The 23724-nt window shown below is 45.3% G+C and overlaps 1 protein-coding gene across 2 annotated transcripts in view; it reads left to right on the forward strand.

Moving 5' to 3' along the window:
* CEP290 (centrosomal protein 290) overlaps positions 1 to 23724 on the forward strand; it is a 222731-nt gene that overhangs the window by 125929 nt on the left and 73078 nt on the right. For both annotated transcript variants that reach the window (XM_056574395.1, XM_056574396.1), the window contains exons 29-34: positions 4868 to 4979; positions 9142 to 9597; positions 11658 to 11822; positions 15444 to 15551; positions 15628 to 15762; positions 15879 to 16145. In XM_056574395.1, the coding sequence (XP_056430370.1) occupies positions 4868 to 4979; positions 9142 to 9597; positions 11658 to 11822; positions 15444 to 15551; positions 15628 to 15762; positions 15879 to 16145 (1243 nt within the window). The remainder of the gene's footprint in view (positions 1 to 4867; positions 4980 to 9141; positions 9598 to 11657; positions 11823 to 15443; positions 15552 to 15627; positions 15763 to 15878; positions 16146 to 23724) is intronic.

Here is a 23724-nt window from a genome sequence, read left to right on the forward strand (position 1 = left end):
CCTCCAAATACGACAAGTTGCGTTTTTACCAAAAAGTTCTACTTTGGTTTCATCCGACCATATTACATTCTCCCAATACTCTTCTGGATCATCCAAATGCTCTCTAGCAAGCTTCAGATGGGCCCGGACATGTACTGGCTTAAGCAGGGGGACATGTCTGGCACTGCATGATTTGAGTCCCTGGCGGCATAGTGTGTTACTGATGATAGCCTTTGTTAGTTTGGTCCCAGCTCTCTGCAGGTCATTTGCTAGGTCCCCCCCCCCCCCCCCCCCCGTGTGGTTCTGGTATTTTTGCTCACCGTTCTTGTGATCATTTTGCGTGAGATCTTGTTGGGTGAGATCTTGCGTGGAGCCCCAGATCGAGGGAGATTATCAGTGGTCTTGTATGTCTTCCATTTTCTAATAATTGCTCCCACAGTTGATTTCTTCACACCAAGCTGCTTGCCTATTGCAGATTCAGTCTTCCCAGCCTTGTGCAAGTCTACAATTTTGTTTCTGGTGTCCTTCGACAGCTTTTTGGCCTTGGCCATAGTGGAGTTTGGAGTGTGACTGTTTGAGGTTGTGGACAGGCGTCTTTTATACTGATAACAAGTTCAAACAGGTGCCATTACTATGAAAATAATATTCATGACTTCTGTATCATATTAGTCTATCATTTTTAACTTTTTTTTTGTTGCAGATCAAATTTCTTTTAATTAATAGAATCTAAGTTATAAAACTTTTTTTCCATTTATTATTCTTATTAAATGTAATGTAAAAAAATCTTTCTCGATGCTTCATTGGGGGACACAGGAACCATGGTATATGCTGCTTTCAACTAGGAGGCTGACACTAGGCAAAAAAACAACAGAAAGTCTGCTCCTCCCGGCAGAATATACCCGCCCCCTGGCTCTAAGCAACTCCGTTTTAGCTTAGTGTCAGCAGGAGGTAGGCACAGGTCTGGAGTTCTCCAGACCTGGTCTTATTTCTTTTTTTTTTTTCTTAGTCTCAATCTATAGTTAGATTTTCTCTCCTTTTTTGTTTTTTCTAGCATGGGGCGACAGGAACATGGCTCTGTCTGATCCCCTACCTGCGAGCTAGGGGCACGGGGCATTGCAGCATGGGCCGTTAAGCCCTCCTCGCCACCAATCAGCGCCTGGTGGTGTACCCTGGGTCCGGGTCCCCCATTTGCCCCTGTTTGGCTTAAGGCAGGTGGCCCTTAGCTGGTGGAAGACTTTATAGGTGAGCACGTTCTATCTGGTTGAGTATGTTCTCCTCCCCCCCCCCCTCCTCCTCCCTCTCTCCCTCCATTTCACCCCCAACCCCCCCCCCCCCCTCTAACAAGCCGCCAGCTGAACTCCAGCTGCATTCTGCCTTGTGACTCGCCTGTCATCTGTCACACGGTTCCGGTGTCCTGCACAGGGGACGCAATCCCCCTTTGTTTTTTCTGCGCGGCCGGATGCCTTTCATGCGGGCGGTGAGGCGCACTTTTTTCCACGGCTTGGGCCTGCCGGTGGCTTTGCCGAGGCCTCCTTGTTCCTCCGGCAGCGCTCCGTGCTCAGCGCACTGCGCTGCGGCCCCGCTGCTGTGCGCACCCGACTTCTTTTGGGCCGCGGGTGGTGAAACTAAATTGAGCCTGTGGCTTGGGCATAGACATAGCCCCGCCCACTTTTCAGCACCAGTATCTTGCACCCAGGATCATGTGAGCTCCTCCTTTTCTGCCCTCATTGCAGGGGGCTGTATTTTGCCTCCCCCTCTCCTTTACCCTTTGGGGCTAAAGCATGTGCTCTGGGGATCAGGACTCTGACCACTCCTGAGGTTGCAGGCGCTGCAGGGATCGGCTGGCCGCTCCTTCCCTGCTCCTGATCCAGCGTGGACCTGGCTGGACATACTCCTCTTCTCAGCCTGCCGGGAACATGGGTGAGATCACTCCTTGTCTGTCTGACTTACTAGTGTCATTTCATGTCCGACCCGAGACCCGATTTCCCCCCCCCCCCCCCCCTCAATCCCCGACAAGCAGCCCCTGCGCTGGTCACTTATTATTCCTGTACGGGCTGTTGAACCAAAATGCCAGGTGGTTCAACTGACCCTACATGTCCACCCTGTGCATCCCTGTGGCCCATTCCTTCCCTGGCTACTGTTCAGGATGGCCCACCAGACTGCGGGAGGTCTGATCACACTCCTGAGTGGGTCTCCTCTCTCTCTCAGACAATCTCCGATTTGGCCAGGGTCTCCCAGGAGGTGGTCTCCACTTTGGGGCAGTCCTCTTTGCATTCGTCTCCCCGGGAGACGACGGTAGATCCCCCTTCCCGTCATTCTCTAAGGCTTTCCGGGTCACCTCTCCTCCGATCCATCTCCTGAGTCCAGCCGAGCTGGGCCCTCCCTCTCCACCTCCTCCAGGCGCCACTGTGACCGGTCACCCAGTGTCCACTACCGGTCTCCGTACCCCCGCTCCCAGTCCACCTCCACCCATTCCAGAAATCCTACTGGTCCCCAGGGGAGCTTGTGGACTCGGATTCGGTTCCTTCCCGTATGTCAGATATGGTGGACAGTTTGGTGTCGGCAATCAGGGACACTTTCCACCTACAGTTCCCAGGAACTTCAGGTGCGGTCCCTGAAGTGTCCTTCCGCCACGCTCGTCGAGCACCCCAAGTTTTCAGCCCACATACTGAGTTTGACAAGCTGTTAAAGGCAGCTTGGAAGCATCCAGATAAGCGCTTCCATGGGACTAAGAAGCTCTGTGCTCTCTTTCCCTTTCCTCAGGACCTGGTTGCAAAGCTGAACTGTCTGGAGCAGGAGAGGTTTGCTATGGGGATTTACTCCTACTCTGGACAGTTCCAAAAATGAACAGAGATGTCAGCAGAGAGCACTGTGGTCAGACAGAAAGGAAAAAAAAAACAAATAAATAAAAAAAGAACATCCTGTGGAGCAAATAGAAGGATTAAGATTTTTAAATAGAAGTAATTTAACAAATCTGTATACCTTTCTGGCACCAGTTCATTTAAAAAAAAATATTTTCCAGAGGAGTACCACTTTAAGGCTCATCCCTCTTGGAAAGAGGGGCCCGCTCTAACCCTCCCTCTTCCAATTCCAGGACGCGCAAGCCTACCAGTGCCTGATGGTGCACCCCATCCGAGTCCTTTCCTCGAGTGGATGGTCGCCTGTCCCTCTTTAGGGACATTGGCCCTGTCGCGTATGGTACGCGGACGGGGTCAGTCTTGTTGCAGACGTTCCCTTCCGTCTTCCAGATTGTCCCGACCTTCTCTCCCAAGGGCCACTCTGCCACCCCAATTTACTTCTGCTGTGTTTGACGGCGTGAAGGTTGAAACCGCGGTTTTGAGGGCTCGGGATTTCTCTACCCGTGTGATCCGGACCGTGGTCGGTGCCCGGATGCCCTCGTCCTCCAGGATTTACCACCGTACCTGATGGGCCTATTTCCGCTGATGAGAGCCCCGTTCTCTCTCTCCCACCTCCTTTTTTTTCCCGAATCTTTTGTCCTTTTTGCAGTCGGGACTGGAAACGCGACTTGCCCTCAGTTCCATTAAAGGGCATGTTTCGGCACTTTCTGTCCTTTTTCAAAGCCTTCTTGCGTCCGACCCACGTGCGCACTTTTTTGCAGCGCGTGGCTCAAGAGGTCCCTCCGTTACGGTCCCCCACTGTGCCTTGGGACCTCAACCTCATTTGGATGCCCAGCAGGGCACTCCATTTGAGCCTTTGGGTCAGGTTTCCCTTCGCTTCCTTTCCTGGAATGTGGCCTTCCTTGTCCTAGTCACATCCCTTCGCCACGTGTTGGAGTTGGCTTGCCTCTCCTGCCGTTCCCCTTTTCTGGTACTTCACCGAGACAAGGTGGTTCTTCGGCCGGTACCCTCTTTTCAGCCCAAGGTCGTGACTTCCTTCCACTTGAACGAGGAGATTGTGTTGCCTTCCCTCTGCCCATCCCCTTCTTATCCACGGGAGCATCAGCTTCATAAGCTGGACTTGGTTCGGGCGGTTCTGACCTATTTGTCGGTCACTTCCTCCTTCAGGCGGAGTGACTCTCTGTTTGTGCTTCCCGAGGGGCGGCGCAAGGGGCTCCCGGCTTCCAAGGCATCTCCCGGTGGATCCGGTCCGCCATTTCGGAGGCGTATTGTTGCAAGGGTTAGGTACCCCACTTTCGAGTCACGGCTCACTCCACCCGTGTGGTGGGGGCCTCCTGGGTAGTCAGCCACAGGTCTTCAGCTTATTAGGTTTGCAAGGCGGCTACTTGGTCTTCTCTGCATACCTTTGCCAAGTTTTACCGTGTTCATACCTTTGCGTCCTCCAATGCAGGCTTGGGCCACATGGTTTTTCAGGTGGCGGTTCAGTCGTCCGCCTGAGTTCCCATATGGCTGGGATGTTGGTTTTTCCCTCCCCAGGGACTGCTTTAGGATGTCCCATGTGCTTTAGGTGTCCCCCAATGAAGCGCTCGAGAAAAGTAGATTTTTATACTTACTGTAAAATCTCTTTCTCTGAGCTTCTATTGGGGGGACACAGCACCCGCCCATTGGTTGGTTTGTGGTCAGCCAATTTCCGCCGCTGTTGTGCGGGGGTGTTTTTTAATTTTTTTTTTTGTGGTCGATCCCCTTGTTTTGTCTGGGTTTTGTTCGGACTGTTACTTTTCCTGGTCGGTTCTCCTTCTCCTCTGGGACTAAACTGAGTTGCTCAGAGCCAGTAGGCAGGTATATCCTGCCAGGAGGATCCGAAGCTCTGAGAAAGAGATTTTACAGTAATGATAAAAATCTACTTTTCCTCTTTATTTTTTTATTTAATGTTTTTTTTTTGATTATGTTATTTCACCTAATTCCAGATTCACTATATTAATCTCATATATACTTTCTGTATATAATTGAACTTATTTTGATTGTATTAGATTACGCAGTCTTACGGATATAGCCAAAGCTCAAGTTTCAACATTAGTGTGTAGACAGCAGTCTAGAGAAAAGGAAGTTGAGTCCCTACGGAAACAAGTTTTGGATTTTCAGGTATGTACTATAAATTCTGTGCAACACATCCATAGAGCAGTTTGTGTGTTAAAATGATTTGGATTATTTCCAAAAACATTTGATTTAGTTAAATTTGCTTCACTTTATATGCACTTCAACAGCTGTCTGATATTAGGAAGTTTTAAACCAGAATTTATGTCTCATAAAATGTGTAAAGGGTATTCTCACTTAAGTCATCAAATAGCATACTCCATTGATTTGTTGTTATTGTTATAGATAGGGCACATCATAAAAATAGAAACACATTGAGCTTTTTTATGTATCCTTCATTTAGCATTTAAATGGGCACTGTCAGATACAAAAACTTTTTATATGTTGTACATTTTGGCAAAACATTAACCTTACTAATATACTTCATAAGAAAATTTTATTTCCTGCTTATGGCTTATGAAACCATGGTTTTGTCCAGTCGGAAGCACAGGCATGGACAAAGTGAGGGTGGGCTAGCACTTCTGTGCTTTCTCCTGTCTGATAGGACTCCTCTGTGCTCTCTTCTGTCTGATAGGACTCCTCTGTGCTCTCTCCTGTCTGATAGGACTCCTCTGTCCTCTCTCCTGTCTGATAGTATTCCTCTGTCCTCTCTCCTGTCTGATAGTACTCCTCTGTGCTCTCCCTTGTCTGATAGTACTCCTCTGTGCTCTCTCCTGTCTGATAGTACTCCTCTGTGCTCTCTCTTGTCTGATAGTACTCCTCTGTGCTCTCTTCTGTCTGACAGTACTCCTCTGTGCTCTCTTCTGTCTCATAGGACTCCTCTGTCCTCTCTCCTGTCTGATAGGACTCCTCTGTCCTCTCTCCTGTCTGATAGGACTCCTCTGTCCTCTCTCCTGTCTGATAGTACTCCTCTGTGCTCTCTCCTTGTCTGATAGTACTCCTCTGTGCTCTCTCCTGTCTGATAGCACTCCTCTGTGCTCTCTTCTTTCTGATAGGACTCCTCTGTGCTCTCTCCTGTCTGATAGCACTCCTCTGTGCTCTCTTTTTTCTGATAGGACTCCTCTGTGCTCTCTCCTGTCTGATAGGACTCCTCTGTGCTCTCTCCTGTCTGATAGGACTCCTCTGTGCTCTCTCCTGTCTGATAGGACTCCTCTGTGCTCTCCCTTGTCTGATAGTACTCCTCTGTGCTCTCTCCTGTCTGATAGTACTTCTCTGTGCTCTCTCCTGTCTGATAGTACGCATTTGTGCTCTCTCCTGTCTGATAGGACTCCTCTGTGCTCTCCCTTGTCTGATAGGACTCCTCTGTGCTCTCTCCTGTCCTATCAGACAGAGGAGTGTTAGCCCTCCCTTACTTACTGGATTTTGTCCATGCCTGTGCTTCAGCTTAGACAAAGCCATGATTTTATAAGCCATGATTTCTATAACAAGGAAAAAAAAAATTCTTATGAAGTATATTAGATAGGGTAATGTTTTGCCAAGATGTACAGCATATAAACAACCTATAACATTTTTGAATCTGGCAGTGCCCATTTAAGTAAATTTTAAATGAAGCAAAAATAACTAATTTTCTTTTGTGCAATGGTTTTGCATTGTATGTGGCATTGATTGAAAAAAAAAATGAATTTTGTCTTGTTTCTATACATAGACATTAGAGATGAGCGCAGTTACAGTAATTTGATTTGTCACAAACTTCTCGGCTCAGCAGTTGCTGACTTTAGCCTGCATAAATTAGTTCAGCTTCCAGGTGCTCCGGTAGGCTGGAAAAGGTGGATACAGTCTTAGGTGACTCTCCTAGAACTGTATTCACCTTTTTCAGCCCACCGGGGCACCTGAAAGCTGAACTAATTTATGCAGGCTAAAGTCAGCAACCGCCCAGCCGGGAGGTTCGTAATTAATCAAATTTCTGTAACTTTGCTGATCTCGAATAGATATGACAAAACACTTTGTGTAAATGACTCCAGTTCATATAACTTAAAGGGTGCTTTCACGCAATGTTAAAAATTATGGCTTAACTGGAGCCAAAAACCCTTTTAATGTAGACAATCCCTGCTCTATCGACAGCCATCTTGGGAAACAGTCAATCACCAATGATACAGCTTCTGGGAAGCTAACATTTTATTCACATAAAACTAAACTGACCATGTAAAACTAAATTTACATGAGTCAATTATTGAATAAATTAGCATTCCTAGGAATGCTTTTCTTGTTAATCGGCCTGTGTAAATGGGCTGGTGATCTGCATTTCCGACTGTATTTTTTGTGCAGTCTTTTAAAGGAGTAGTCCAGTGGTGATTCAGTGGTGAGCAACTTATCCCCTATCATAAGGATAGGGGATAAGTTGCAGATCGCGGGGGGTCCGACCTCTGGGGCCCCCTGCGATCTCCTGTACGGAGCCCCGACAGCCCGCTGGAAGGGGGCGTGTCGACCTCCGCACGAGGCGGCGGCCGACACGCCCCCTCAATACAACTCTATGGCAGAGCCGAAGCGCTGCCTTCGGCAATCTCCGGCTCTGCCATAGAGATGTATTGAGGGGGCGTGTCGGCCGCCGCCTCGTGCGGGGGTCGACACCCGCTATCTCGGCGGAGAGCCGGGGCCCCGTACAGAGAGATCGCAGGGGGCCCCAGCGGTCGGACCCCCCGCGATCTCAAACTTATCCCCTATCCTTAGGATAGGGGATAAGTTTTTCACCACTGGACTACCCCTTTAAATTATCACTGTTGGCCACACATGTCCTGTGTAACCAGGTCAGGTGTGAGGTCAAGTGTGCTGGTTTGTGTTTTGTTTTATTTGGATAGCCCACAAGATTCATTGAGCCTTGTAAGGTCTTGGCAAACAAGAAGAGATGAGCGCTTGTTGCTTATCTCCTGTGGCATGTGTAAATGGGCCCTAAGACAGACTTGGTTGCCAGAGTTAGAGGGGCCCTAAGCATGTCCCTTCATGTAGCAGTGCACCTCTTTGCATTTTTAAACCCCTTGGACCTGAATTTAAAGGGGTTGTGCATCGAAAATTAACTTCTCCCTTATCCTCAGCTCTTTAAGAGGAGCGCATGCTAGTGTGGGCATGCACTCCATTAATTTTCTATTGAAGTGACAAAGAGATCCAAGTGCTGTACTCGGGCATCTTCGTCTCTCCCATAGAAATATATGGAGTGTGTGTACAATGTGTACTTGCTTTAGGAGCCCCACTAAATTGTGCTCTAATTTAAAAGGTCTGCCTCTATGACTCTCCATAATTGCACACAAAACAGGGTTTTCTGGTTGACTTAGAGTAGCTCCCACCATCCTTTTTTTTGTTTTCTGTCCCTGCCTATTGCTCATCTATCCCTAACCCCTTCTCTGCCTTTAAATATATATATATTTTTTTTACTATATTAAAAATGCCTTTTTGTCTGCCTGGTAGTGTGCTCACTTACCAGGCAGACTTCTCCAGCAGGCGTGACGTAACTGATGCCTGCTGGGGGGACCGAATTCCGCCCCTAGTTCACCTATACAGTGTACCTTCAGCTGTTTTACCACTACAACTCCCAGCTTGCCCTGACATCTATTGGCTGTCAGGGCATGCTGGGAGTTGTAGTGGGGAAACAACTGGAGGCACATTGTGGTGAAAACACTATCTGTGATGGCCACAGCTGCCCCACATCCCGCTCCCCCCCCCCTCCCCTCCACCCACCCAAAAAAGAATAAAGTACAGGGCAGTCCTAGCGCAGCACTGCTTAGCAGCAGCGGCGCATGAAATTTTACCTGACACCGGGAGCCGGGGCCGGCGTGCGAGGCCAGTGAGCCTGCGCGCATCCTCTTTGTTCAAAGCGCTCGCTTCCGCGAGCCTGATGGACAGGCAGGGAGCGAGCGCAGGCTGAATGAATTAGGACCGATTGCCCGGCCGACATCGGTCCGAATTCAAGCGTCACGTCACGCCAGGCTGCAGCCAGCCACTAGGAGGGAGACCCCTAGTGGCCAGTTTTCAAATGTAAATTAAACTATTTTAAGTACAGAATTACTACAACATATTAAAATTAAAAAAAAGTTTGGTGACCGTGCCCATTTAAAGATTGTTTGAAGATGATGTTCTTTCTTGAGTTTTGTCTGTGCATCTTAATTTTAGAAAATCTGTGTATTCTCCTGAAAACGATTGGCATCAGAACTAAAAAATGTCTTTTTGCTATGCTATGCTTCATTTCATCCACTTACTACTCTTTCTGTTTGATTTTTAGGATCAAACTGATGAAAAAGCATTGATCACAACATTACACCAGCAGATTGTAGCTCTCCAAATCAGTGAATCAATAGCTGTAGCAAAGTTAGAAGCCACCATATCCAAACTGAAGAAAATGGAGGCCTACAGCTTACGTTTAGAACAGAAGCTTGATGACAAAGAGCAGGCGCTATATTATGCCCGTCTAGAAGGAAGGAATCGTGCTAAGCACCTTTATCAAACCATTCAGACCTTGAGACGACAGTTCAGTGGGGCTCTTCCATTAGCCCAGCAGGAGAAGTTTTCAAAGACACTAGTGGATCTTCAGACTGACAAGTTAAAGACAGTTCACGAAATGAAACTAATTCAACAACAGCGTAGAGATACAGAGACCCATGCCCTTGAGCTAGAGCTGAAGTTGAAGGGTTTAGAGGAACTCATGAGCACTCTTAAAGATGCCAGGGGCGCACAGAAGGTTGGTTATGTTTTGTTCACTAGAACAGTATTAAATAGAAGGGCATGAAGCTCTATGTCATTATTTGTATATAAATGGTCAGTGACATTGGACATTATTGCACCATAAATGCAGTTACACAAGAATACTGTTGTAATTTAATTAGTACATTTTAAAGGCTATGTGAACTTCAGCAACCTTAGATTTATGGATTCAATACATCCCAAACCTGTGTGTAGTCAGGTCTTGCAGTCGTGTCACTTTTTTTAGTTTCAAACTGACAAATTTTACTAATCGCACAGATTCGTACAGATAAAGGTGGTTGTTACAAACCAACCAGCAAAGTAGATACAACAAGGGAAAATAATATGAAACAACAAAACCAACATACGAGTAACATCTGTCTAGTAGAATATATAGTAAGAACAGTTTACTGTGGGCATATCACAGGCACCTAGTAACACATGTCAACAGAAACAAGGGCATGACAGTAGAGTACAGTTGAGGAAGCAAAATTAAAAGGGTACTCCACTGCTCAGGGTTTGGAACAAACTGTTTCGAGTACCCCTTTAAGAAGAAAGCAACCAGAGTAAATGTATCAGGTCAACCATGAAAGTAATAAAACATGTCCAGAACATGTAAAGGCATGACAAATAGCTGGTGTCGGTGGAAAAGCACAACCAAAAACTGATTTAACTAGGGACACAACCTCACTCAGGATCCTGGGAGCCACAGAGCAAGACCACCAAATATTTTAGGTAGAGCCTAAATCGGAACATCCCCTAAAGCAAAATGGCGAGACAGTGAAAAAGATTGTATTCAAGCCCAGTGTTATATTTTCAAGGCCCTCTCTGTCAACGCCACCTGCCAGCTCCCCTTACTTGGTAGAATATGCTTTATTCCACTGTGAGGGGGATAAAGTGATGGTTAAATATTCCTCCCACTGGACTTTTAAAGGGATCTTGGGAGAGGGCGAGCCTTTCATTAAAGGAGTATAGAGGGCTATATTTTCAAGTAGGTGACATTAGTGCCCACAGGACACACAGACCTCAAGTATAAGAACACCTGATTGAATTGAAAAGCCTCTGAAGCAGGGGGTGAAAATTTTACCTTAAATTGCTGGTGAGAGAGAGTAGGTGTTTCCCTACCCGAAAATTGTGTAATTGAAAAAGTGGTTATACCATCAACCATAATTCAAGGACATGAGACCTGGTGAAAAGTCAGGGGGTTGAAGGAAAAACAGAGCTAGTAATGGCTCAAGACATCATAGAGATGAAGCATGAAGGGCAAAAAAAAGAGGCACCAATCCACACATGTATGGAGATTAACATCCAAAAGAGGCGAAAAGGATTTTTTTTTTTTTTTTTTAGTCTGCAGCAAAGTCTGCTGAAGAGCTATAGACTAATTGTAAAGTTACCTTGTGTTTACATTTTCTTTTAGACACATTGGAGATCTAAAATTGCTTTTATAGGGTACGTTCATGTAGTTTCTGCTCCAGATTTGATGTAGCAGATTTTACTACCCATTTACCTCAATGGGCAGCAAAATCTGCAGCAGCAGATCTGCAACAAAAATATTCACGTGTGAACGTACTCATACTGTGTAAGGCTTTACCTAATGAAAGTTTAGAAAACTGGTGGTGATACCTAGGTAAAACCTGGATATGGGAAAGGACACCTATATCAATCCATAAACTGATTCTACACTACTTTTCATCCAGTTAGACTAATGATGTGCACCACATGTGCCTCCAGTCCAGTCATAGCACTTTACTGTAAGCTAAAGATTCTTTGGGATAAAATCTTAATAGAATGCAGGTGTGATTCCTAGAAAAGTTAAGTATTTTGTTTCTTTATAATAGCGGTAAAAAAACACTATTGCCCTGAGTGAATGCCTTTTATTCCCCACAAGAGCTCACTGCAAAATTGCCACACCAAGATGTTTTCACTTATCAATGGGTACTGTCACTTTGATTTATGAGTTGTGCTACTTTTATGCTACAACTTGCTTAGCTCATCTCAAAGTGTATCCTTTAGGATCCAAGAAAATGTAATAAAACAGTATAAATGAACTATTTGTAGGTAACAGAATGGCATCAGAAAATAGAAGAAATGCGTCTCCAGGACATGAAATTGACCCGTGAGTTAAACCAGAAGAAGGAAGAGATAAAGTATTTGAGTAACATCATTTCTGAACAGGAACGCACAATCAATAATTTGGAAGAAGAGCTTGTACAACAACGCAATGTAAGTATTACAGGATTCTAGGGATTTGGAGCATGAAAATATGTACTCTTCATACGTGACCATTATTGCGACAATATACACTTGTCTTATCAAAACTAAATTTATCAAAACAAAATCTATGTAATCCTGGTGCCAGATTTGGACCAGTTAAACAACATGGCCTTATTAGATACTAGGGGTGATAAGCTGTTCATCCCCTTATACTCTCTCACCTTTATCTGAAAATAATAGAATGCCCCTTTACATCAGTGGCATGCAGTTTTGTACACTTGCCATGTATGTGGCAGCATCCACAGGAGGAATTGGGAGAAGGAGACAGTTTAGTGAACGGACCAGACTGGGACTAAAAAGCAGCAACACACTTTGCCCTTGAATGTAACAGTGTCACATACTGTGCCCCCTGAATGCAATAGTGCCACACATTGGGCCCCCTGAATGCAATAGGGCCATACATGTACCCTCTGAATGCAAAAGTGCCTCGCATTGCCCCCCCCCGAATGCAATAGTGTCACACATCGCCCCCCCCCCCCGAATGCAATAGTGCCACACACTGGGCCCCCTGTGTCATACATGTACCCTCTGAATGCAATAGTCCCTCACATTGCCCTCCCCCCCCCCCCCCCGAATGCAGTAATGCCACACATTTTGTTTCCTGAATGCACTAGTGCCACACACTGCCCCCCTGATTGTACTAGTTTCACACACTGTGCCCCAATTTCCACACTGACTGGTTACACTATAGGTGTATATGGAAAAATGTGAGGGGAACATAGCCTATATCACATCATTTTAATTTGCATTTGCTGCTGGAGTGCTATTTATTTTTATTTTTTCTTCATGATTTCCTTTTATTTATGTAGAGGAGCAGGGGGTGGGGGGGAAAATATTTTTTGTTTTCCAGGGGAATGGTTCACACCAGAGAATTTCTAAGCTGATAAATTCCACTCAAAAACTTTGTTTTTAATGGGAGTCTTCTGCACCATGCACCCTGCTGAATTTCTAATGCAGACATGTAAAGTCTGTACTCCGAAAAGAAGGAACTTGTTCATTCTTTCTGTGGATAGGCTCTAATATGCATTGCCGTGTGTGGAGACGGCGCAGTGCTTGTGTGAATGAGCCCTAAAGAACACACCTAGATCAGTTCTGTGCAATCACTTTATGGGAAAAAAAAGTGTACAAATAATCACATACATTATTGACTTGTCTAAAAACATTTAAAAAAAAGCTCAAAACTGAGCAGATTACACAACCTGAGGGGGCCATGGACCCATCATATATCAAATGTAATACCACAAGCCCTATATATAGCACATATTAGAAATCATAGTATGACCAGGGGTAAATAAAGCAATGAAAGTCTTAATGCCTTTATAATATGTACAATAAATAGTGCAAGTGAAGTATAAAATAGTCCTTAGCTTTTTTTTATACTCTGCTTGCACTATTTATTGTCCCAGGAAGGTGTGTATTACCCCCTTGTAGAAATATGTTTGTAGGTAGGTAGGACTGTTAGGTAGGAATATTGTCCCAGGTAGGCAGGACCCCCTTGTAGGAAGATAGTCCCAGGTAGGTTGGTAGGTAGGACCCCCTTATAGGATGTTTGTTGTTGGAAGTTTGGTAAGATGTTTGATTCATTGGTAGGTAGGTAGGTAGTTTTGGTATGTAAATAGGTAGTTTGGCGATAGGTAGGCAGTTTGATTGGTAGGTAGAGATGCATGGAGAGGGGGGTGTCGGACGCTGGTTGTGTCATTTTATTTTTTTAAAAGAAGAAGAAAAGAGTGTTGTCAAATAAAAGATTTAATAAAATACTAAAAATGATGTGAGAAGTATTCTCACTTATGTAAGATACTGTATATTATCAGAGTTTAGCTGTCATTTAGTCATAGTATTTGTTTTTATTCTACGATTGTTATATTGAAAGTAATACCTTACGTCTACAGGAAACTGTGTATGTTACACAGTGTTACCATATGTTTAGATCTGTTAATATTCTGGCGTGTGTACGGCTTACAGGTACAGTATGCTTTTAAAGTAGGCAGGTCGTGTTCACATCAGAAAAATGCACTATATTGCTGGTATTTGTCGGGATACTGCCGAAAAGGCAAACAATTGCCTAACTGCATGGCATATTGACTTTATTAGAGAGAATGAAGTAATTTGGCCAGCCCCACATATGCCATCATGTACATCAGTATACTTTTTTTGTTGGTATTCCAGCGACTTACTGTAGTTTTGTGATATGTCTTAGTCTACAGTATTTTATACCATGTGGCAGCCATTTTGTACTTGGTCTCAACATTTATTGCCCAGTTCAATGCACACTTTAGCACTTTGTTTATGATGCCATATAGTACTCCCATTAAAGTCATTATAACCGATACTTAGAAAGTCAAACATCCATATACTCTCCTAAACATACACCTATGAATTTGCACATACAAATATATACATGCAGGAAGGACAGCATGAGATGTGAGGCACAAGCTCCTAATGTCCATTTGGTACCCCTTGACACGAGACCAAAACATAACAAAATGTGACCTGTACACCGGCGTCCCTGGCGTCCAGCTTGTTTTTACCAGCACCGGAATAAAGGAATATTTTGCACCGCAACTGAGACCGGATTCTTGTGAGTGCTCCCCCTACTTTCTCTTTTCCATTGCTCTTCATTGTTGATAACAAAATGTGAGTTTCCTGATAAATTACATATCTCCAGATGAGTGCTGCACCATGAATATTGCAGCTACAATGTCGGGCCATAATGAAAGCTTTAGATGTGAAACCATTTTTTTTTTTTCCACATATTTTCTTTGAAGAGAAAGGGTTGAATAAGGACGTAGATATGATAAATTTTACTAGTAATTAAATCCAAACAAGAGAAACAAACAGTGGCACCGATACCTTAAACCCTCTACAACCACGAGATGGATATACTCACACTAGGTAGGAGACCAGTACAAACCAGACACGGCGGTGCTAGGACAATTCAAACAGAAGTCATCAATAGGAACAATGAAGAAAAGGACAGGCGTCCTGCACTCACCGCGTAAAACCTGGTCACTCGGTTCCTGTCTCGGGTTGCTCTTCCGGAGGGGTCTTCAAGACAGCGTGGGGCGCTCAGAGGTGACTGCCGGCGGTTTCACGCAAAGAATGCGCTTCGTCCGGCCTCAGAGAGGCCGAACGAAGCGCATTCATTGCGTGAAACCGCCATCAGTCGCCTCTGAGCGCCCCACGCTGTCTTGAAGACCCCTCCGGTAGAGCAACCCGAGACGGGAACCGGGTGACCAGGTTTTACGCGGTGAGTGCAGGACGCCTGTCCTTTTCTTCCTTTTTCCTATTTACTAGTAATTAACTGATCGGACTGAAACCATCCAAAGTGACAAACTGGATAAAGGATTTCCTTGTTCGGTGAAGTCACATGGTATATCGGATACATTTGGCAGGTTAATAAGAGGTGCATAGACACGTGAAGGGCTGTTTGATTGCACTGTTTCGCTATTCACTTTGATTCAAAGCAAGGCTAGCGAACAGATGGGAATGCAATGTATAGTAATTTGATGACCTTATGATTAAACATACGTTTGTCATAATTCAGATTTTTCACAAATGTTTGTTTTAAAGTTTCATGAGGAGCGTCAGATGTCCTGGGATCAGAGAGAAGTGCAACTAGAACGCCAGCTAGATATGTATGAGCAGCAGCAACATGAAGTACTTAGCACTGCACAGAAGGTATATACACCGACTTGTGATGGGTTTTTTAGGTAACATTTTGCAGACTAACTATCAAAAAATCTTGTGTCCTTAGTTTGAAGAGGCCACAGGGGAAGTGCCAGACTCCAGTCTACCGCTACCTCAGCAACTTGACATTGCGCTACGCAAAATAAAAGACCATGTGCGGACCATCCTGGAAACTAAGGCTATTTGTAGGACACTGGAAGAGGTTAAAAATAAAAAAGCTTAATTAATTTTTTATTTTTTTTTGCACATCTTTATATTTTAATGTCTTTGGAAATGAATTTACAGATTAATGTTAAAATGTATGTATGTTTTCCATAGAAACTTAAAGAGAAGGAAGCTCTGCTATGGACAGCTGATCAGAATGTTTTAAGCAGAGATAAAGTAATCAATGAGTTGAGACTTCGGTTACCTGCGGTTGTTGACAGAGAAAAGCTAATGTCAGAGTTCAACCAAAAAGAAGAAGATTCCGAGTTGCGACAAGCTTTAAAGGTTGCCCATCAGACCATTGAAAATATGCAAGCTAGGCTTAACCAAAAGGAAGAGGTTGTGAAAAAATACCAGCATCTCCTGGCTAAAGCAAGAGAGGTACGATATACATATCTAGGGTATCTCCAGTGGTTCTTGATCTTGAATGAGATTGAATAAAATAGTTTGCCGAATATGTGCTTGGGTAGATGCTTTTTAGTTACACATTGTAAAGACATCCATGCAGTGTGTGGTGAACCTTAAAGGGGTACTCCGCCCCTAGACATCTTATCCCCTATCCAAAGGATAGGGGATAAGATGTCAGATCGCCGTGGTGCCGCTGCTGGGGAGCCCCGGGATCCCCGCTGTGGCACCCCGCTATCATTACAGCGCAGAGCGAGTTCGCTCTGCACGTAATTACGCGCAATACAGGGACCGGAGCATCGTTATGTCACGGCTCCGCCCCTTGTGATGTCACGGCTCCGCCCCTTGTGATGTCACGGTCCGCCCCTTTCAATACAAGTCTATGGGAGGGGGCGCGGCGGTCGTCATGCCCCCTGCCATAGACTTGCATTAAGGGGACGGGCCGTGATGTCACGAGGGGCAGAGCCATGACGTCACGCTGCTCCGGCCCCTGTATCGCCCGTCATTACGCACAGAGCGAACTCGCTCTGTGCTGTAATTATACCGCAGTGCCGCAGCGGCGATCCCGGGGGCTCCCCAGCAGCGGGACCGCAGCAAACTGACATCTCATCCCCTATCCTTTGGATAGGGGATAAGATGTCTAGGGGCGGAGTACCCCTTTAAGGTGCTCAAACAAATTATATAAAAGTCAGCCAAAATGGCCAATTTTGACCATCTTAGCTGACCATTGTTAAAAATTATAAGAGAATGTTCATTGGCAGACCAATGTAAAGATGTCTTCTTTTAGGTGGGGGGTTTTCTTGGCTGTTGTAATAAAGGAACCTTCACCTTTTTCATGCTGCCGTGTACCAGGCAGCATGAAACTTATATCAGGTTTTCCTTTTATGGTAGGTTCGCTTGTACTGTATGTGCTGAGGATATTTGGCTGCAGTTTTTTTTATGCAGTGTCTCGATTTATACAGCAGAAAATCTGCAGCATATGCAGTACATGTGAACATGTCCTAAGGGTATGTTTACACATACCGTATACATTGTGGATCTTTTGACATAGATTTTAATATGCAGATGTTTTACGATGTGATAAACTATTTATGTTGATTTACAAAGCATAAAATCTGCAGCATAAACTCTGCATATACAGTACTAGTCAACTTAAAGAGTAGCTCCCACCATCTTTTATTTTTTATTTTTTTCTTCTGTCTCTACCTATTGGTGATCTCTCCCTAACACCCTCCCTGCCTTTGAATTTTTTTTTCCTTTCTTCTAAAATGAATTTTTCATGGCCATAACGCTGCTCACTCTGCCTGAGCAGGAAGCAGACTTCCCCAGCAGCCACGACCTCACTGAAGCCTGCTGGTGGGCGCCGGATTCCGCCATTACCTAGTCTATGCAGCGCTCCCGTCAGGAGATGAGTGGCCAATCACAGCAGGTTGCTCCGGGTCTCCTCCTCCCTGTTTCTCACTGCATGTGCTATCCAGGGAGGAAGAGTATAGGAGCTTCGCCGAACCTGCCGTGCAAAATTCTCTGCTGAGACCCCGGACCACAGATAAGACCTCAGATCAGACTTATCCCAAAAGGACATGTACAGGCGTGGCACTGAGATTCTGTGCATGCACGCAGCCTCCAGACTGTACATGCTGGGGACAGACGGGGCGTGAGGCCAGTGAGCCAATGTGCACAGCCCCGGCGTTCACTGATTGACAGTCAGGGAGCGAGCGCAGGCTGACTGAATTCGGACCGATTTCCCAGCCGGGATCGGTCCGAATTCAACAGTGACGTCACTGCAGGCTGCAGCTGGCCACTAGGAGGGGGACCCCTAGTGGCCGGATTTCAAATTGAAAATACAATATTTTAAACACAAATTTGATGTATATTAGAGATATGTTGTAGTACATAAATACTACAACATATCCAAAAAAGAAAAGTCAATGAGAGTGGCCATTTAACTTTGTTATAGTTTTCTGTGTATATAGTGGGTTTTGTCAACTGTTTAAATCAACAGAAATAGTTCAACACAGCATAAACTCAACAAAATCAAATACAGTGCATATGAACATACCCTAAGTAAGAAAAATATACGATGAAAGGTAATCAATACTGTGAAGTGATGGTACTAGTTAGTATCTCCCTGCCAGCTTTTTTTGGCAGATCTCTTTCTATATGCAGATAGGGAAAGATCTAACAGTCAAGGCTGGCAGGGTGGGTAGAATCTGGTTGGGACCACCTTGGTGACTCTGTTTTGAAGCTCTGCTGCAGTGTGAATCCTAGACCATTGTTTCATGGTGCCCAAACCAAGGGCAAATTGATGACCATTCCCTTCAAGCTATCTCACTGATCTGCCAGTATAGACTAGCATGTTGGTACAATTCATCTGTAGCATTTTGGCCTATACTGGCTGCATCACCTGGAAGTAGTGGCCCTTAAAGTCACGCCCCCTCAATGCAAGTTTATGGGAGGGGGCGTGGTGGCCACCACACGCCCTCCTATAGACTTGCATTGAGGAGGCGTGGCTTGGCGGCACGAGGGGTCGTGACATCATGGCCACAACCCCTCATGCTGCCAAGCCACGCCTCCTCAATGCAAGTCTATAGGAGGGGGTGTGGCAGCCGCCACGCCCCCTCCCATAGACTTGCATTGAGGGGGTGTGACATGACATGACGAGGAGGCATCCCTGTGACGTCACGACCCCTGCAGCCCTCACCCAGCGTTCAGAAAAGAATGTTCCGAATGCTGGGGGCAGTGGAGTACCCCTTTAACTGTACCCCTGATTGCTGTAATTTGTTAGTTAGCTGATACAGCTTTACACTGGAATGAAACTTATATGGAGCATTTTTTATTCAAACTTTCTTATCATGAACAGATGTTGAAAATATTTAAGCATGTCTCTTTAAAAAAATATAAAATGCAACTTGTATTTTTAATTTAATTATTTTTTATATATATATATATATATATTTTTTTTTTAAATAATCACTGTCTCTAGCGATACCATACTATAGCTCATTTATAATACATTAAAACAGAACGCCAAAGACATTGGAAGGTATCCAGAAACATCCAGGATACAAGCTGGCTCAATATACTGTGGAAATTGCAGCTGCTCTACATACACTGTTAACTAGTGCGGCTCGGTATAAGCAGCTGTCACACACTTTAAATATTCACTGTGATAAATGTATTAATAACCCAGGCAGATCGCAGGGGACGCCAGTAATACAGCGTTAGGACACTTTAGGAAAGAGAAGGCCTTATCTGTTACTAGTGCAGTTGGAAAGTCAGTCAATTTCTATGCTATTGTATGAAGCTCTTTGGATGAAAGAATGAGAAGCCCTTGTTCTCAAGAGACATATTACAGGAAAAAGGAAAGTGCAGCCACAACAAGAAACATTTTCCCATATAGACTTTAATGACTGAAGAGAAGTCTCACTGCTGCCAAAGCTGCCGTTTCATCATTCACATTCTTTTATTATTTATTTTAAAGCAAGATCAATTCCAGAACCCAGCACAGATGATATCCAACACTGTAGAAGTGCAAAACATGACACAATAAAAATAGCAAGTAAATCTGAGCTTATTGGATGACGGATCAGTACACAAGCTTTTAGCGGTCCCTGATTTAGGACATTTGACCAAAAGGGTAAACAGTCAGTAGGTGAGGGTAGAAGGTGCGTATGCCGTACGGCAGTGTTTCCCAACCAGGGTGCCTCCAGCTGTTGCGAAACTACAACTCCCAGCATGCTTCAGCTGTCCAGGCATGCTGGGAGTTGTAGTTTCGCAACAGCTGGAGGCACCCTGGTTGGGAAACACTGCCGTAGGGTAATGGCAGAAGCATTATTGTAAGTTGTAAGTAGAGATGAGCGAACTTACAGTAAATTCGATTCATCACGAACTTCTCGGCTCGGCAGTTGATGACTTATCCTGCGTAAAATTAGTTCAGCCTTCAGGTGCTCCGGTGGGCTGGAAAAGGTGGATACAGTCCTAGGAAAGAGTCTCCTAGGACTGTATCCACCTTTTCCAGCCCACCGGAGCACCTGAAAGCTGAACTAATTTATGCAGGAAAAGTCATCAACTGCCGAGACGAGAAGTTCGTGACGAATCGAATTTACTGTAAGTTTCGCTCATCTCTAGTTGTAAGGTTTACTGAAAAGGTGGTTTTTCAGGTTGCTTGGTTTTAAAGGGATACTCCGGTGGAAAACATTTTTTTTTTTTATCAACTGGTGCCAGAAAGTTAAACAGATTTGTAAATTAATTCTATTTAAAAATCTTAATCCTTCCAGTACTTTTCAGCTGCTGTATACTACAGAGGAAGTTCTTTTCTTTTTTAATTTCTTTTCTGTCTGATCACAGTGCATTTTATAGTAGTTACTTTCTATCAGAGTGAGAAATTTAGCCACATAATATATATATTGGAGATTTATCAAAACCTGTGCAGAGGAAGAGATGTGCAGTTGCCCATAGCAACCAATCAGATAGCTTCTTTCATTTCCCACAGGCCTCTTTAGAGGCCTGTGGAAAATGAAAGAAGCAATCTGATTGGTTGCTATGGGCAACTGCACCACTCTTCCTCTGCACAGGTTTTGATAAATCTCCCCCATTGTGTTTTTCTTGTCACATATTGGAGGAGATTTATTAATCAGCCCAAAACCCTAATTGTCAGTTTTTCCCATAACGACCAATTACAGCTCAACTTTCATATCTTTTATTTATTTTTTTTACGTTTTTAAAATTATTCCATTTATAAATTTTACCAAAAAATATTGTAAGCATTTTACATTCCAATAATTTTATAGTTTTACTCCCCTCCCCCACAGTGCTCTCTGCTGACACCTCTGTCCATGTCAGGAACTGTCAAGAGCAAGCAGTTTGCTATGGGGAATTGTTCCTGCTCTGGGCAGTTCCTGACATGGACAGAGGTGTCAGCAGAGAGCACGGTGGTCAGACTTGAAAGCACTTCCTCTGTAGTATACAGCAGCTGATAAGTGCTGGAAGGATTAAGATTTTTAAATAAAAGCAATTTACAAATCTGTTTAACTTTCTGGCGTCAGTTGATTTAAAAAAAATAAAAATGTTTTCCACCAGAGTACCCCTTTAATGATGCAAGAGAGTTTGAGGATGAGATGGTGAGCTTGAGCATAGTGGATGCACAGTAAAAATCTTGTAAAAAAAGACAATTATAGGAACACAAGGGGAGAGCAATGAGGGTGATGTTGTGAGATACTAAGATTGTGTGTAGGGAACTATTAGTAGACTAGATTTATTAACTATGTGTTGTAACCAGAGCTTTAAAAGTAAGGGATGCTTAATTTCATTTTAATAAAGCATTATAATTAAGTGATACATTTCAGCCAAGTGGCTTAAAGGGGTATTCCAGGCAAAAACTTTTTTTTATATATCAACTAGCTCCGGAAAGTTAAACAGATTTGTAAATTACTTCTATTAAAAAATCTTAATCCTTCCAATAGTTATTAGCTTCTGAAGTTGAGTTGCTGTTTTCTGTCTAACTGCTTTCTGATGACTCACGTCCCGGGAGCTGTCCAGCTCCTATGGGGATTTTTTCCCATCATGCACAGCTCCCGTGACATGACATCATCATTGAGCAGTTAGACAGAAAGCTTCAGAAGCTAATTGTTATGATTCGGCAGGCTGGAGGAGGATCCTCTGTGTCAGCGAGGGATTGGCGTGGACCGTACCGGTGGACCGGTTTTAAATTGCTACTGGTATTCACCAGAGCCCGCCGCAAAGCGGGATGGTCTTGCTGCGGCGGTAGCAACCAGGTTGTATCCACCGGTGACAGCTCAACCTCGCTGACTGCTGAGATAGGCGTGGGACAGAAGGACTAGACAGAGGCGAGGTCAGACGTAGCAGAAGGTCAAGGCAGGCGGCAAGGTTCGTAGTCAAGGGTAACGGCAGAAGGTCTGGTAACAGTGGTAAGGCAATCACAGAAAACGCTTTCACTAGGCACAAGGGCAACAAGATCCGGCAATGCTGGGAAGGGGAAGTGAGGTTATAAAGGCGTGAAGCAGGTGGGAGCTAATTACACTGATTGGGCCAGGCACCAATTAGTGGTGCACTGGCCCTTTAAATTTTAGAGAGCTGGCGCGCGTGCGCCCTAGAGAGCAGAGCCGCGCGTGCCAGGACGTGACAGCCATGGACCGGGACAGGTAAGTGGATTGGGATGCGATCCGCGAGCGGGCGCGTCCCGCTATGCGAATCGCATCCCCGTCGGCAGTGTCAGTGCAGCGCTCCCGGTCAGCGGGTCTGACCGGGGCGCTACAGAGAGGAGAATGCCGCGAGCGCTCCGTGGAGGAGCAGGGACCCGGAGCGCTCGGAGTAACAGTTCCCCCCCCCCCCCCCCCCCCCCCCAAGGTCTCCCCCTCTTTTTGTTTGCTTGCCCCTTCATACGAAACGAGGCCATTGGGAGCGATTCTTGAGTTTCCTTCCGGATGACAGAGAAGTCCTGGGTAACTTCATCAACGGCAGGCAATCCAGAAGAAGTGGGAATGGGGAGGGGGGGGCAGAGGGTGAAGCTTGCCACGGGGCAGAATGTTACCAGGAAGGGGGCTATGAGGAGGCAAAATCTCAGCTTGCTTTTTGCCGAAAATATCCTGGTAAGCCTTGGGAGGAGCCGGTATGAGTGGAACCTCAGGAGTTAGACAAGTGGGAGCAGATGTGAGGCATCGTTTGTGACAAGAAGGACCCCAATTCTTGATCTCCCCGGTGGTCCAGTCAAGGGTAGGAGAATGACGTTGGAGCCATGGCAGACCGAGGAGGACTTCAGAGGTGCAGTTGGGCAGAACAAAAAATTCTATTTTTTCGTGATGCAGTCCAATGCTCATAAGCAGGGGTTCTGTGCGGTAACGCACAGTGCAGTCCAATTTTACACCGTTGACAGAAGAAATGTAGAGCGGCTTGACGAGACGGGTCACTGGGATGCTGAACCTATTAACAAAAGAGGCCAAAATAAAATTTCCCGCAGAACCAGAGTCCAAGAAGGCCACAGCTGAGAAGGAGGAGTTGGCAGAAGGAGAAATCCGCACGGGCACAGTGAGACGTGGAGAAGCAGACTTCACACCAAGAGATGCCACTCCCACGTGAGCTGGGTGCGTGCGTGCGTTTCCCAGACGCGGAGGACGAATAGGGCAGTCCACTAGGAAATGTTCAGTACTAGCGCAGCACAGGCATAAATTTTCATGGGTCAGGCGAGACCGATCCACTTGCATAGCCTCCTCGGCGGGAGGCACAGGGGTAGATTGCAAAGGATTCCGGGAGAGAGGTGCCCAGAGATCAAGGTCCTTTTCCTGGCGGAGCTCCTGGTGTCTTTCAGAAAAACGCATGTCGATGCGGGTGGCCAAATGGATAAGTTCAGACAGGTTAGCAGGAATTTCTCGTGCGGCCAGTACATCTTTGATGTTGCTGGATAAGCCTTTCTTGAAGGTCGCGCAGAGAGCCTTGTTGTTCCAGGCTAGCTCAGAGGCAAGGGTACGAAACTGGATGGTGTATTCTCCTACTGAAGAACTTCCTTGGACTATGTTCAGCAAAGCAGACTCTGCAGAGG

The sequence above is a fragment of the Hyla sarda genome, chromosome 4 (assembly GCF_029499605.1).
Source record: "Hyla sarda isolate aHylSar1 chromosome 4, aHylSar1.hap1, whole genome shotgun sequence".
In the NCBI taxonomy this organism is placed as follows: Eukaryota; Metazoa; Chordata; class Amphibia; order Anura; family Hylidae; genus Hyla; species Hyla sarda.